At 54.6% G+C, this 13,883-nt stretch overlaps 1 protein-coding gene across 5 annotated transcripts; it reads left to right on the top strand.

The window, feature by feature from the left end:
- The first annotated feature begins 1,423 nt into the window (after positions 1–1,423).
- FNDC4 (fibronectin type III domain containing 4) lies at positions 1,424–12,786 on the top strand. 5 transcript variants are annotated; one of them, XM_082276816.1, is made up of 7 exons: positions 1,424–1,627; positions 7,418–7,533; positions 8,032–8,236; positions 9,084–9,173; positions 10,399–10,532; positions 11,252–11,390; positions 11,495–12,786. In XM_082276816.1, exons 1-6 carry the CDS (start codon positions 1,555–1,557, stop codon positions 11,387–11,389), a joined length of 756 nt encoding a protein of 251 aa, XP_082132942.1. In that variant the 5' UTR covers positions 1,424–1,554; the 3' UTR covers position 11,390; positions 11,495–12,786. The 5 variants fall into 5 exon arrangements, with proteins under 5 accessions (XP_082132942.1, XP_082132941.1, XP_082132940.1 ...); XM_082276815.1 differs by having other exon boundaries at positions 11,249–11,390; positions 11,498–12,786; XM_082276814.1 differs by having other exon boundaries at positions 11,249–11,390.
- Positions 12,787–13,883: the final 1,097 nt, after the last annotated feature.

The following is a 13,883-nucleotide window of genomic DNA, read 5'->3' as shown; positions in this document are numbered from 1 at the left end:
AACTGTTCCCGTAAAACCTCTTGCAGTCACAGTTTTACAGTTGCCAGCTCTACCCCTGGTTTTCCTGAAGTTCCCTCCCCATAATGCAGTCAGAGGGAGAAAGAGCTTTGAAACGGGACTCTGCTGGGAAAGCAACATCAGGCTCACCCTCCTCCTGCTGTGGACTGCAGCAGCAATGAAGCTCAGCACAGAAAAGAGGCAGTCTCCTGATCTGCCAAGGGTGTCTGAAAAGCAGCACTGAACAACCTAGATGGGACCATTTTGATCACCTAACCTGCCATGCAGCTGCAGTGAACATAAATTCTGACAGGCTTCAGTTTCCACTTAGCTGGAACTTGTCTCTTGAACACAGGCACCGCAGATTAAATCCTTTGCATGGCAGTGTGACTACCCTGGTCTTCCACAGCTCTCCCCAAAGCACAGACCAATTCTCCTGTAACTAGGAAAGACCTTTTGAAGTGACCAAATAAAGACTTTCAGGGGCCTTAGGGCACTGAACTATGGATGTCTGTGCCCACATGTCTGCACACATGCAAGCACTGATGTACTTTTGCTGTGGGCTGACCGCATCCAGGGCATGGTCTAAGCTGCCATTTGGCTCCAGCTATGCTACACAGCAGGACAACACAGGCTGTAGCCAAGGACATCAGCTGGACAGAGAGGAGCCTCAGGAGTCCCCAGGTCTGCCCAAAACCACAGCTAGGCTGAGCCACCTTAGCAGCCCCTTGGAACCATACATTCCATCTTGGCTTTCAGTCTGCATTGCTCACAGAAAGTAGTAGGTTACTGCTGTAAGGTAGTAGAGGATGATTTGGATTAATTTCCTTATTTCTCTACCGCTTCATTAGGCACATCCAGTGCTGCCTTTCCTGGGGGTGGGGCAGGGCCCATCCCTGTGTCTTCATGCACACGTGGAAGAGCACCCTGGAGGGTCAGAGCACCCCCAGCTGCAGAGGAGCTGTGGGACTGTGCTGGGGGCACCAGCCCGAATATCGGCATCTGTCAGTGACCAAGAGTCGTGACACCAGTGCTGCTCGCTGCCATATGCGTGACAGTGGGCCCACGGCCCAGGACATGTGCCTGCATGTGGAGCCTCGCGTGCTGGGGAGAGGGGCCGCTGGGGGTTACTGGGGGTACAGCATGGAAATAGTTGGCACTGGCGGCTACTGGGGGTGCAGCACGGGGAGAGTGGTCGCTCGGGGTTACTGGGGGTGCAGCCTGCGGCGGAGCTTTGGGGGTTACTGGAGAACGATGTCGAGAGTAGCGCTGGTGGTTCCGGGGGCCCGGTAACAGGGTGGAGGCGATACTAGCGGTTTGGGGGTACGGCTCGGGGGACTGGGGGCGGTGCCGGCCACTCCGGGGCACGGCTGAGAGGCGGCGCCGGAGCCGCCGCGGTGTCGGAGCCGCTGCGGTGCCGCTCGGGGGCGGGCCGGGCCGGGCGGCCGTTCCGCCCCCCCGTGCTGCGGCCGGGGCTCGGCCCCGCTCCGTCCCGCGGCGCTGGGAGCCGGGCCGGTGTCAGGGCCGCCGCCCGGCCGGGCCGTAGCCCCCGCAGCCATGGCCCGCGTCTCGGCGATGATCAGCCCCGTCCTGGTGCTCTTCGGCTGCGACCTGTGTTTCGTGCGAGCCAGTAAGTGCGTCCGGGCCGGGAGGGCACCGGGGCTGCGCGCCGCCGCGGGGCTGGCGCCCGCCCCTGCTGTGGGCTGCCCCTGCTGCGGTCCTCGCCAGATACCCGCGCCGGCCTCACCGCATCCCCGGCGTGGCCTTTGCCGCGATCCCCGAGGACTCCTCGGGCACCCCCGGGGCGCCGCGGCCTCCGAGCCCCCTGTGCCTTCGACGGTGTCGCGTCCCCTCCCCGGGGGACGGCTGCTACCGCGCTGCCCTTCCCGGGGGCTCCCAAGGGCTCCCGCCACGGGCGGGGTGCGGGTAGCAGTGGGTGTTCTGCGCCCCGCGGAGCGCGGCCCCCGTGAGCCGTCCTACCCCGAGGGAGCCCCTGCCCCGGGCAGGGACACTCAGGGCTGCGGCGGGCTGGGGCCGGCCGGATGACGGGGATCCTGTCCCTTCCGGCCGGTGTTCGCTGGGACATCGAGCTCAGTGCACCCGAGGCGCCGCTGTCCTTGTGTCCTTTCACTCGCCGGGATGGCCCGCTGTCAGCAGCCGCTTCCTGCTGTTTGCCCCGCGACAGGTTACTGAGATATTAAATCGAATTGCGAGTACCAGACGTGTTCTGCTACATTTTGCAGTGTTGCAAAACACGTAGTGACGGATTCATGAAGAGATGCAGTTGGGGTGTTAAAAAGGGGCCACTTATTTTTAGATGTGCAGTCTGGTGCTTACTCCCTGCTGCAGCAGTAAGTTGGGCAAACATCTGGGTGCCCTTGAGCAGCAGCCCCAAGGGCATGGGCCAGGGGGCAGGGGTGGTCCACTCTCCGGATCACAGCAGAATGGGGATGGCACCGGTGGAGCCGTGCCCTGTCCCCCTCTGCAGCACCAAATCTGCCAGCATCCCTCGTGAAGGGTATCTGTCTGTTCCCTTTGCTGAACCATGGAGCCGGGATGCATGGCATATCTGATCCCATGTCCAGCCGCCCACCGGCCATCCCTCCCACTGTCCACTGCCTATCCCTGCTGCTGCTCACTGGCCATCCCTCCCACTGCCCTCTGGCCATTCCTTCAACTGCCCACTGGCCATACCTCCCAGTGTCCAGCCACAGGCTGCAGTGCTGCTGGCTCCTGTACACAGCCCAGCTCTTCCCACCCCTTAACCAGGCCCAAAGGAGCACACTGCTGTACAGACAGGACAAAACCTGTGCCAGGCCTTAAGTAAATGACTGTGCTTTCTGTGGGGGTACCCCTTTGGTAATATGGCTTTAATAAAAAGTGAAGCTGGATCATTTATAAATGATGTAGAATCATTAGCAGTTAATACATTGAGCTAAACAGTGGCACACTTTTCCCAGAGAGCCCAGGAGCATCTTGACTTTACAGCCAGAATGTGTTGGCTTCAGAGAGCATGCTTTTTGGAGCCCTTGCGTTCACAGACCTTTATGGCAACAGCTCTGGCACAAAGCTGCCCTGATCTCAGCTGCAGAGCAGGCTGGACAGTATTAGATGCAATGTGGGGATTATACACAAAGCTTTGTCCTTTTGAGGTCTTGTAACAACTTTGAGGTCTCATCTGAATTTCATAGAATCCTGGAATGGTGTGGATTGGAAGGGACCTTAAAGTCCATCTCATTCCACCCCCCCTGGTATGGGCAATGACACCTTCCACTAGACTTGTTTGCTCCAAGCCCTGTCCAACCTGGCCTTGAGCACTTCCAGGGATGGGGCAGCCATAGCTTCTCTGGACAACCTGTGCCAGGGCCTCACCACCCTCACAGGGAACAATTTCTTTTCAATATCCCATCTAACCCTGGCCTCTGGCAGTGGGAAGCCATCCGCTCCTTGTCCTGTCACTTTGTCCAAAGTCCCTCTCCAGCTCTCTTGGAGCCCCTTTAGGCACTTGAAAGGGCTCCAGTATCTTACCAGAGCATTCTCTCCAGGCTGAACAACCTCAGCTCTCCCAGCCTGTCTCCAGAGCAGAAGTGATTGCCATTAAACATTGCTCTGTGTATCTAGGGTGAACTTCTCAAGTTTTGATTTCTGAGGCTTCTTGTCTTGTCTCTTCCTGATGGGTGTGCAAATCCCATGTGCTCAGAAATGTATTTTCTGTAGTTCATTCAGCATCAAACTGATCAAGGAACACTGGTTTTTCTAATGCAGAACTGTAGCCTGGACACCAGGTCTCCTGTCACATAGGCTCAGGGCTGCTGGCCTGGAGTCTGCACCAAGTGTGCTTAGGATGAGTGAGTTCTGGGGCACTGACAAGCCATGTGCATTGTGGCTCCGTTATGCCCCCATGTCCTCTCACCCTTCTACTGCCAGTGAGGGACAGTCCCTGCACAGGGCCTGTGCAAGCTCTGGCTAAATACAGCTGGAACACTTGCCAGCCCTGTGTGGACTCAGCAGCATGGCTTGTGAATTGGTGCAGTGCCTTTGTTCTCAAATCATCAGGTGACTCAGTCCCAGGGCAGTGTCTCAGCATCCCCAGCCTGAAAACCTCAGCTGGGACAGGCTGGGCTCCTTGCAGAAGCCTAGAAAATTCTCGATCAGAGCTGGACAGCTGCTACAAACTCCATCCACAAACTTCTGTGTCGCAGAGATGTCAGACCCTGTCTTTAATTTCCTCACATACACTTAAAGGTTGGTAGTCAAACTGCCCCCATTGCGCATATTCAGGACTTTTAAAATTCTGTTAGATGTAAAAAAAACACCTAATTCATTACGGTGGATGTATCCTGGAAGCACCATGTCCTGTTCTTGTCCCGAGGCCAGCTGGCAGAGTCTGGTCATATCCATGGTATTAAACTCATGAGTTCCAAAGAAGGAGGCACATCAGTGCTACCTATGAGGAATGGTTTTCTGGCTTGTCCTAGCTCCCAAGCCATGCCCAAGAGTGGCTTGGGCACATATTGGCTGGTGCAGACCAAATCAGTCCTTGGACCAATCTCCCCCACTGGATTCTTGGGCTGTTCTGACCCCATTATGTTTGCTAGCACACACCTAGCTAGCTACCTAACTAGTGGTAACCTAGGTCAACTGTTCTTACGCTTGAAGACAAGCAGAAACATGCAGCCCCCCATACACCCACACTTTGAAATGCCTGTGTCTGGGACAGTGCAAGGGAGCAGTTGTTTGCTGGCTGACACGGTATTAGCTGAGCAGCTGACCTGACACCAGCCGTGGCTGGGATGGAAAACCAGACCAGGCTGGAAAATGGCCCAGTGGAAAAGGACCTGGGGGTGCTGGTTGACGGCAGCTAAACATGATCCGGCCCAGAAGGCTAAGAGCATCCTGGCTTGTGTCAGCGATAGTGCGGCAGCAGGACTGGGGCAGTGATTTCCCCCTTCTGCTGGACACTGCTGAGGCACCTTGAATCCTGGTGTCAGTTTTGGGCTGCTCACAACAAGAAAGACATTGAGGGGCTGGAGTGTGTCCAGGGAAGAGAACAGAGCTGGGGAAGTGACTGGAGCACAAGTCTGATGGGTGGCTGAGGGAGCTGGGGGAACTCAGACTGGATAAAAGGAGGTTCAGGCGGGACCTTCTCACTCTCTACAACTCCTTGACAGGATGGTGGAGCCTGGTGGGGCCTGGGCTCTTCTTCCAGGGAACAGGTGACAGAACAAGGGGAAATGACCTCAAGTTGTGCCAGTGAAGGTTCAGGTTGGGTATTAGGTAAAATTTCTTCACTGAAAGAGTGGTTAAGCATTGGACAGACTGCCCAGGACAGTGATGGATTCAGCATCCATGGAAGTGTTCAAGAAATGACTGGACATGACACTTTGTAATATGGTTTAGTGGGCATGGGGTTATTTGGTCAAAGGCTGGAGTTGATGATCTTGGAGGTCTTTTTCAACCACAATGATTCTATAATTTCATCTGCAGGAAGCTCAGCTCCTCTGCCAACAGAGTACCTACACCCCGAGCGGTGGACAGGGCTGAGTCTGTGGCTTTGTTCAGCCTGTTTTGCTGTTGGCTTGTAGGCGAGCAGGGTGTGCATGCAGACAAGGCTTAGAGACTCCCTCCCTCTCATAGGTTAGTTATGAACCAGATTCCCACAGGCAAAACTCTAGAGAGGCACACTCTCTGTGGGATAAAGGATGTTTGAATGTATCTTTGAATCCTTTCCAGTTTTCCAGACTCAACCTGTTATGAAGGAAAAAACCAGAATCCTGTGGTGTCCTTGTCTCTGGTGACCCTCTCTCCTGGTGGTGTGTCAAACTTCTGGAGACACACTCAGTCCCAGGGTCTCTCTTAGAACATGTTTTCTGGGCTCTCCTCTCTTTTAATTGCCCTTGGCAGACCACAACCCTGAATTTCTCGGAGTGGGAACCACAGCCTTCCTCTGGTTTGAGCTGAAGCTGGGTATATTCAGATCTGAATGAATGCACTTAAACAGCTGGCCTGCAAAAATCACCTTTCCTTGTCACTCTGTCTGGGGTTGTTGGTGGTGTCATGGTTGTCCTTTCTCTTGTTCTCAGGTGCCCCCTGGAACTCTTTTTCTGTACAAATCACAGGACTGACCGTGTGCTACACAAGCAGCTTGTAGAAGGGCACTGACTTATATGTGGGGAGTGAGAACACACAAACAGCAGCCTCAATGTCTTTGATGTGCTCCTGTGTCTAACTTCCAGACAAAATTTGGCTTTGTGTGCAGGACTGTGTGGGATCCTGCTGTGCTCTTAATGCTGTGAAATCTCAGAGTGGCAATGGTGCAGACCATGGGTCAGTCAGGTCCACTTTCCATAGAACAGCAATGGCCAAGCATTGCTGCCAGCTTTGCAGCCAACAGCACTGCACTGCTGGTGATGCCTAAGATTTTTAGCTTTTTATATTTTTCATATATTTGGGGCTTTGTAGATTGTTAATGCATGGTTGTAGCTTTTAGTACTTTTCCTATCTTTCTTCCCTACATTTAGGAACAATAAAATAACCTTATAAACACATTCCTAAAAATATTATTTAGTCTTAGTCCAAGAAGAGAACCAGGTACAAGGACATTCTGTTTTCCAACCAGAATCTGGAGCAGGCATAACAAAACTGGGGCAAAAGAAACTTCTGGACTGCTTCCAGTGGGGCAGGACCCCAGGAATTATTACCTAACCAACTAACGTTTTAATTGGACCGTATATGATAAGTATACTAATCGACTTACCTTATAAAAATTGTAACATTACTATACCAAATATGATTTTTGCCATATTGTGTACCTGAAAGCTTTCAAGTAAAGGTTTACTTTCATATTCATTCTAACGTTGTTGGGAAGATCTATTCTGTTTTCTAGGCATCACTGGGACAGCCAGCTCTGCCTTCAGCATTGGCCTTTCCTCCATGCCCTGGAGCAAGGAGTAATGCCAGGCAGAGGAGACGGCCAGATTGAGTCGTAGAGTGTGTTTATTCCAAGGTGCCCCATTTCTGTGTCACAATCAATATATCATTGCTGTATCTGGGCTGCTTCCTACACAGTTCTGGGTGGTGTGCCATGCATTTGTGGTGTGCCCATCCATGGGGCAACCCCAGAGCTCTGTGCCTGCGTACTCCTCATGCACACAGTGGGCAGCTGCCTGCCAGCCCAGGAAGCACCGTGCTATGTGTGTGCTGCTGCTGGCAGGTCTCATGCTTGTCCATCTGCTGTGCCACTCATCTCCTGGGGACAGGTTTACCAAGGAAGGTGCTCCCTGTAGCCCTAGCCAATATGGTGCTATTGGCAGGTGTTGGAGAGGCCCCATGGTGATTTGCAGGGCTGAGTGCCTGTTCTGAGACATCTTCTTTTGCCTCTTTCCTGTGCCTCGTCTTGGTCCATACCTGGGTCACCCAGACAGGCCACCGTCCCCTGTCAATGTGACTGTGACGCAGCTGAAGGCAAACTCTGCCACAGTGTCCTGGGATGTGCCAGAAGGAGACGTGGTCATCGGCTATGCCATTCTTCAGCAGGTATCCAGGATCTGTCCCCAGGGGGCTGGGGACACTGATTACCAGCATGCTCCTATGTCCTTTTGCCACAGTCCGGGGCTCCTCTGGCACCTGCCCGAGGACATCTCTGCTGCTGAGCAGCCCTTGCCAGGGTGCCCCATCTGAGCCATCCATCCTGGTGGGAGGCAGAAGACTGTGGGCTGCATTGGGGGGGTAGTCCCTCCAATGGCTTCCCTGGGATTTCTCTAGGTAAGGATGGTGCTTCAGCCATGACATAACCCTTCTTTGCTTGCCTTGCTCTGCCTATGCAGCCCTGGGTGATGGTGGCTTCTGCAGGGAGGTGCCTGGCTCTCAGGCCACACAGGGATGCTGAATAGGCAGTGCTGGCCAGTCTGGCCCACCCTGGGGTGGATGGTTGCCTGGGAAGGGAGGAGTGAGGGCACAGCCCTGCAGCTGGGGGCTTGTGCCTGGTGCAGCTGGAAGCAGCCTCCTGGGGTTGACAGCTCTTCCCTCTGGCAGAGGCAGGATGGGCAGATGCAGCGCTTCATCCGGGAGGTGAACACCACCAACCGTGCCTGTGTGCTGTGGGACCTGGCAGAGGATGCTGACTACATCATCCAGGTGCAGAGCATTGGCCTGTACGGGGAGAGCCAGGCTAGCAAGCGTGTCCACTTCCGCACCCTGAAGGAGACTGATCGCCTGCCTTCCAACAGCTCCAACCAAGGTGAGGCACCTCCTTCCAGCTCGCCCAGGTGCTGCTGGTGGGGCCATACCTGGAGGCCTGTACAGCAGATGAGCAGGGATTCAGCAACCAGTGAGGAAGGTGCTGCCCTGAGCAGCAGGCTGCTGGGGACACACAGGGTTGTACAGGCTGCTGTTGTGTCCACTATGTGTCCACAATAATGTCCCCAAGCTGTGGTTTGCAGCCTTCCTAACCCAGGTCTTAGAACCCATTCAGCTAGGCAGACTGGCCAGGACAGCTGCTGAAGCCTGCCCAACTGCTGCCCGTAGGAAGCCAGAACTGAACAGACTTTCAGATCTTCCAGTCTGCAGGCTACCAAAGGACAAATGACTGAGTCCCATGGTCTCCCTTACTACTCATACCTGTGTTGTCTTGGGGTTGCCTACATGCTGGTCCATGAGAGATAATCCAGGAGTCCCAGAGAGATGGTGCCCATAGAGGGCATGGGAGTCTGTCTCCAGCACTAACCATGAGAGGGATCTTGAGTATGGCAGGGCAAGCAGATGGCTGACTTTCCTCAGAAGTTCTGTGTTCAACTGACCTGACCTGCCCTGGTCACTGTGTAGAAAGAGACCTTACTGATTCCCTACACGAACCCAAACAAGCTGTTGGAATCCCTGACTATCTTTGTAGCAAGGATGGTTTATCTGTCACAGGAAAGCTACAGGATGTCTGGGGGTCCTCTCCCCAGACAGAATGTCATCCCATACCCTTCCTTGTTTGGGGGAGGTGGGCTTCTCTCCTTTGGAGTTCCTCAAATCCTCCAGTGTTGCTGTAGTGGGAGAATATGTGCTGCCAACCCTGCTTGGGGGGGGTCTCTTCTCTGCAGGTGACATCACCATGGAAGGGCTGGACAAAGACCGGCAGCTGCAGACAGGCGAGATTATTATCATTGTGGCTGTGCTGCTCATGTGGGCGGGTGAGTGCCACAAGCAGTGTTCTGGGGCAAAGGTACAATCCGTGGTTCAGAAAGAGGATGTGGCTCAAGGGAGCGCAGAGGCACATTGGTGAGGGTCTGGCACTCTTTCTAGTAAGTCCATTGAGTCTCTGTAGGAGTTGGAGCCAGTGGGGTAAAAGGAGCAACCACAGCCACTGCTCAGCAGTAATGGCCTGGAGTATGTGGAAGAGCAGGAGACAGAATGGGACCTGGAATTACAGGGTGAGAGCATCCCAGCTGACAGTGAGGATTGTGTTGCTTGGGCCTTAGATGTCATGACTGATAACACTATCTGGTAAAGCTGTACCTCAGTCTGCTAAAGCTGTAAAGTGGGTGATTTGCTCCTGTACAGCATGATTAAGGCCGGTGCTCCAGCAGGCAGCAGGTTGCCATGGGAGCCTAGAAGGTAAGTCAGCTCCTGACTGGTCACGTGCAGCCGCTGTGAATGGGAAGTCATTGATCCCCTGCTCCCTTCCCAGTAAATGTGGATTTTGTAGTGGCATCTTGCAGAAATTTCTCCTTGCCCTGGCCTTGACACTTTTCTAGTGCGCTGGAAGAATATACAAGATGACTCCTGGTAGTTTACATCTGGCATGGGTTGATGTGTCAGGATGCCAACTGGAAGGAGTCAGGCCCAGTCCGTGTGTGTCTGTGTGTTATCACACACACACACTGGCGGTTGAGTGAGTCCAGCATGGTCACACCTGGGGGCATAGCTCCAGACTCCTGTGTCCAGGGTTCCCAGGTGTGGGACATGCTGCCTGAGATGCGTGCTGTTAAACCATGACAGAGTGACTGACCCCAGAGCCAGTTTGCACAGACAAGAACAAAGGCTGGCTTTTGTGAGGGTCACAAGCTCAGTAACTTTAATGCCTTGCTGGAGGCACTCCAAAACCCATGCAGCTGCCCACTGACCTCACTGTCCCTCTTTGAGTGCCTCAGCATCTGCCTTTGGTGAGTGCTGAGCACCTCACGTGTGGCCCAATGGCCTTAGCCACATCCATGTCTGTCTGTCTGTCCAAGGAAACTGGCCTGGCCACATATGCAGAGGTACCCGAGGCGGTGTAAGCTGATGCAAGTGGGGGTGTGGGTGTGCAGCACCCCACGGAGCCCTGGGTGCAACTGCTCTGCAGCTGGGATGCCGTCGGGAGGGGAGACAGAGGCAGCCACTGTGAGGGAGTCCTTCATCCAGTCTATCTTTCGGCAGCGGTGATCGCCCTGTTCTGCAGACAATATGATATCATCAAGGATAATGACTCCAACAACAACAAGGAGAAGACAAAGCCGTCCTCAGAACATAGCACGCCAGAGCGACCAAGCGGAGGGCTGCTGCGGAGCAAGGTGAGTGGGGAGGGCTGGCAGGGGGGATGGCATGTGGCATCTGCTGGGGCTTGCAGCCTGGACAGATTCTGACTCTCTCCAGAAATGGAAACACCCCAGCTTGTGCTCTCACCCCAGAGACTGAGGGCTTTTAGGGTGCAGCCCTGGTCTCTGGGGCAGTGTGTGTGCCCCATGGGTGATTGCAGGAGAAATATTGGAAGAGATGATAGGATATAACAGCTGGGAGAGCTCTTGCATTGAAGGGTGGTACCTGATCTCTGACTGTAACAGACCCTTCATCATGCCCCTCCAAGGCTGCACCTCTCCTGCACTGATGGACAGGTCTGGCTCCTGCCTGTTCAGGCAGGAGTGGACATGCTAGGCAGCTGTTCTCATGGTTCCTGCACTAGTATGTCACTGCTCCCTTTCTGCCTTCACTTCAGCTGGCTCCAGGTCATCACCACACAAGTTATTCCAGAGCCCCTTCCTCACCCTGATGGGAGTGCTATGCCAGGCTGTGGATGGGGAGGGAGCAGTACCTTCATCTGGCTGTTCCCTCAGCACCTGACATTTCTCCCTTTGTTACCTGCCAAAGACAGTGATTTATAGCCCTGATGCTCTAATGGGACCGTATGTTAGGTTTTTGCTTGTGTCTCATCTGCCGCCTCTGTCAAGGGTGGGAACTCCCCTCACTGTGTTGCCTGACTGCTCCACTGATACCACATCTTGGTTTCCAGCAGATGTCAGGAGCAGAAACTTCCTGTTTGGACTTCAAGGCCCCAGTTCCCCTCCTCCAGATTTTTCAGCTTGCTGATTACTCCTTGCCAAAGAGATCCCTCCTCTTGGATCCCTACTCCAAACTGACCCTGCTCTGCTGAGGTCTGCTGGTCTTAATGCCTGCCACAGCCTGAGGGGCTCTGACATGGGGTCTGATCCCAGTGGTGCAGCAAAGCAGGGTCTTAAAGCAGATTTTTCTCTCATAGAAGAAATCTCCCTCGGTCAATATCATCGAGGTGTAAGTGCAGCACCAGTTCTGCCGTCTGGGATCTTGGGTGTCCTGCCAGAGCCAAAGCAGGCCTTGGAAGAAGAGGCCAGCACCAGGCGCCCAGCCTGGAATTCAGCATGCGACGATCCACGTATCAGAACTCCCGCTTTCCTGAGGGTACCTGTCTGGGGATGTGCATGGAGCCAGCTCCCAAGCCATGCATGCAGAGTGTGGCCCTGCCCATCCCACATACCTGGCCCCCCCTCCCCTCCCAGTGTGGAGCATGAAGTTGAGGACGGGTGGGGGCCCACACCACCGGCTAGGGTCGGGGGGAGCCGGGGGGAGCCAAGGGGAGCCGAGGGGCTGGTGCACTGGCCTGAGGGGAGGCCACGTCCCTGTGCGCGGGCTTGTCCAAAGCCCTGGGTGCAGCTGTGGCACTGGACCCCTGCCCAGCATCAGGGGGCAGACCTTGCTCTCAGCTGCCTGTTTGGCCTTGGGGGTTGCTTGCAGAGAGCAGGAGCTGCTCCCCTCAGGGCCCTGGGGCTGAGGGAACAGGGCAGTGCAGGCATTACCCCAGCACTGCCAGGAGAGCTGTGCCCAGGTGGTAGGAGGGTTTGTCTGTGGGGCTGGGCCCAGCCAGTACAGGGGATGAGCAGATTGCTGCTGAAGAACAGGGCTCCGCTGCACCCTGTCATGGCTGTGCAGGGGCTTCAAATTCTCTGTCTACTGCAGAGGACAAAGACACAAGGGACAATGAAGAGCTAGTGCTGTCACAGTGCCTGGCCAGCCCGCAGAGCCTGCAGCCGGGGCAGGGAGTGCTGGTGGGAGCCCCACAGGGCTGGGGGAGTGGGCAGTGTCAGGGCATGGCTGTAGCTCTGCTGTGTCCCCAGTAGGGCTCAGTGCTGGCACATTCAGGCTTGTTGAGGGCAGCTGCCAAGCACTTTTTGAGCAGCACAGTGCCTGTGCTGCCTGGAGGAGACAATGTGGTGAGGCGTGCAAGATCTCACTTGGAGGGAATAGGGTGAAACAAGGAGGCTCCCTGCTGCCCTGGCTGCTGCTCTCCCTCCATGCTCTGCTCTGCAGCCTGCCACATACAGGCTCTGCAGCCCTGGACTCAAGCATCACAGGATCCAGCGTCTTCTAGGAATAAATCTCCCAGTAAAAGCACTTTCAGGACTTTTCCTTCCAGGTGCTGCTCAGCTCCTGCTGCAGGACTAGGCGGGGAATGGACAGGATAAGCAACTCCTGTGGCAGGGTCTTTTCAATAAAAGTATCCTGGCTCAAAGGCAGCATCAGAGCTGCAGGTCTGTGTGTGTCCATGCATGCATACATGTACAAGTTCTTGAATGCATGTGTCCTGGCCTGTAGGAGATCTGTTCCAGCATGTTGTGCAAGAGCTGGAGGTCCTCCATGGTCACCTCACACCCCTCTGGCCCTTAGGGAGAGCTGCTGCTGTGAGCTGGGCCACGTGGTGCTGCTGGACCAGCTGCAGACTTTCCCATTGAGGGTGACATCTCTGCAGAGAGCAGAGGTGTCCCAGCAGCAGGACCAAGAAGAGGAACAGGTCTGACCCTGACAGGCTGCAGGCTGGAGTGACCTGTGCTGCTCTCTGCTCAATTGAGGAGAGGGGTATCTGAGGAGCAAAAGCACCGTGGCGGTGGGATGCAACTGCTGCTGGGCTGTAACCTGGGCTGCAGGGAGCATGGCCACAGCTCCAGAGACACAAACACCTTGCTTTGCCTGCTAGCTTTTTTTTTTTTTCAAGGAGGTACATCAGAAAAAAACTAGGGCTGTCAGGGAAGTATAAGAGTTTTAAGGATGTTCTAGTGCCCTGGAAAAGGTTTAGAAGTTCTGTCTTGGAAGGTCACAGCAGACATGCCTGCTGTTATGAGATTTTTAGCCAGGCCAGAGGCACACACAAAGAATCAAATGTGTAGCAGAGGTGAGGAACTAGGGAAGGCATGAAAACAAGTCAAAACGCAGAGGTTGTGACCAAATAAAACAAACAACACAAAAGTCTGACATTAAATGTAAAATCAGGGGGTGTTGTTGAGGAAAAAACTGTCTCCCTCTGCAAAAAACCAAACCAAACCAAACCAAACCCCAATCCACCACTTCTTCTCAGGCTATGGCGGTGCAGGAGGGCAGGGAACTGCAGAGATGAGTGCTGGAAGCTGAGAGCCTGACAGTGACCTGCTTAGCCTAACAACAGTTACATGTTGCTCTGTACTGCCAGCTGAGGGAGAAAAGGCATGAAACCACATTCAATATGCGAAACTACATTCAATACGCAAAACCACAAGTGAAAAAAACCATGCACAGCTCCTGACTGATCCATGGCACCCCAGGCATCCCCAGTGCTTATGGCACTCACTGGGAGACTGGCC

This window comes from Coloeus monedula (genome assembly GCF_965178545.1).
Source record: "Coloeus monedula genome assembly, chromosome: 2".
NCBI lineage: Eukaryota > Metazoa > Chordata > Aves > Passeriformes > Corvidae > Coloeus > Coloeus monedula.
The sequence above is the reverse complement of the archived record's forward strand: the minus strand, read 5'-3'. Positions and strand labels throughout refer to the sequence as shown.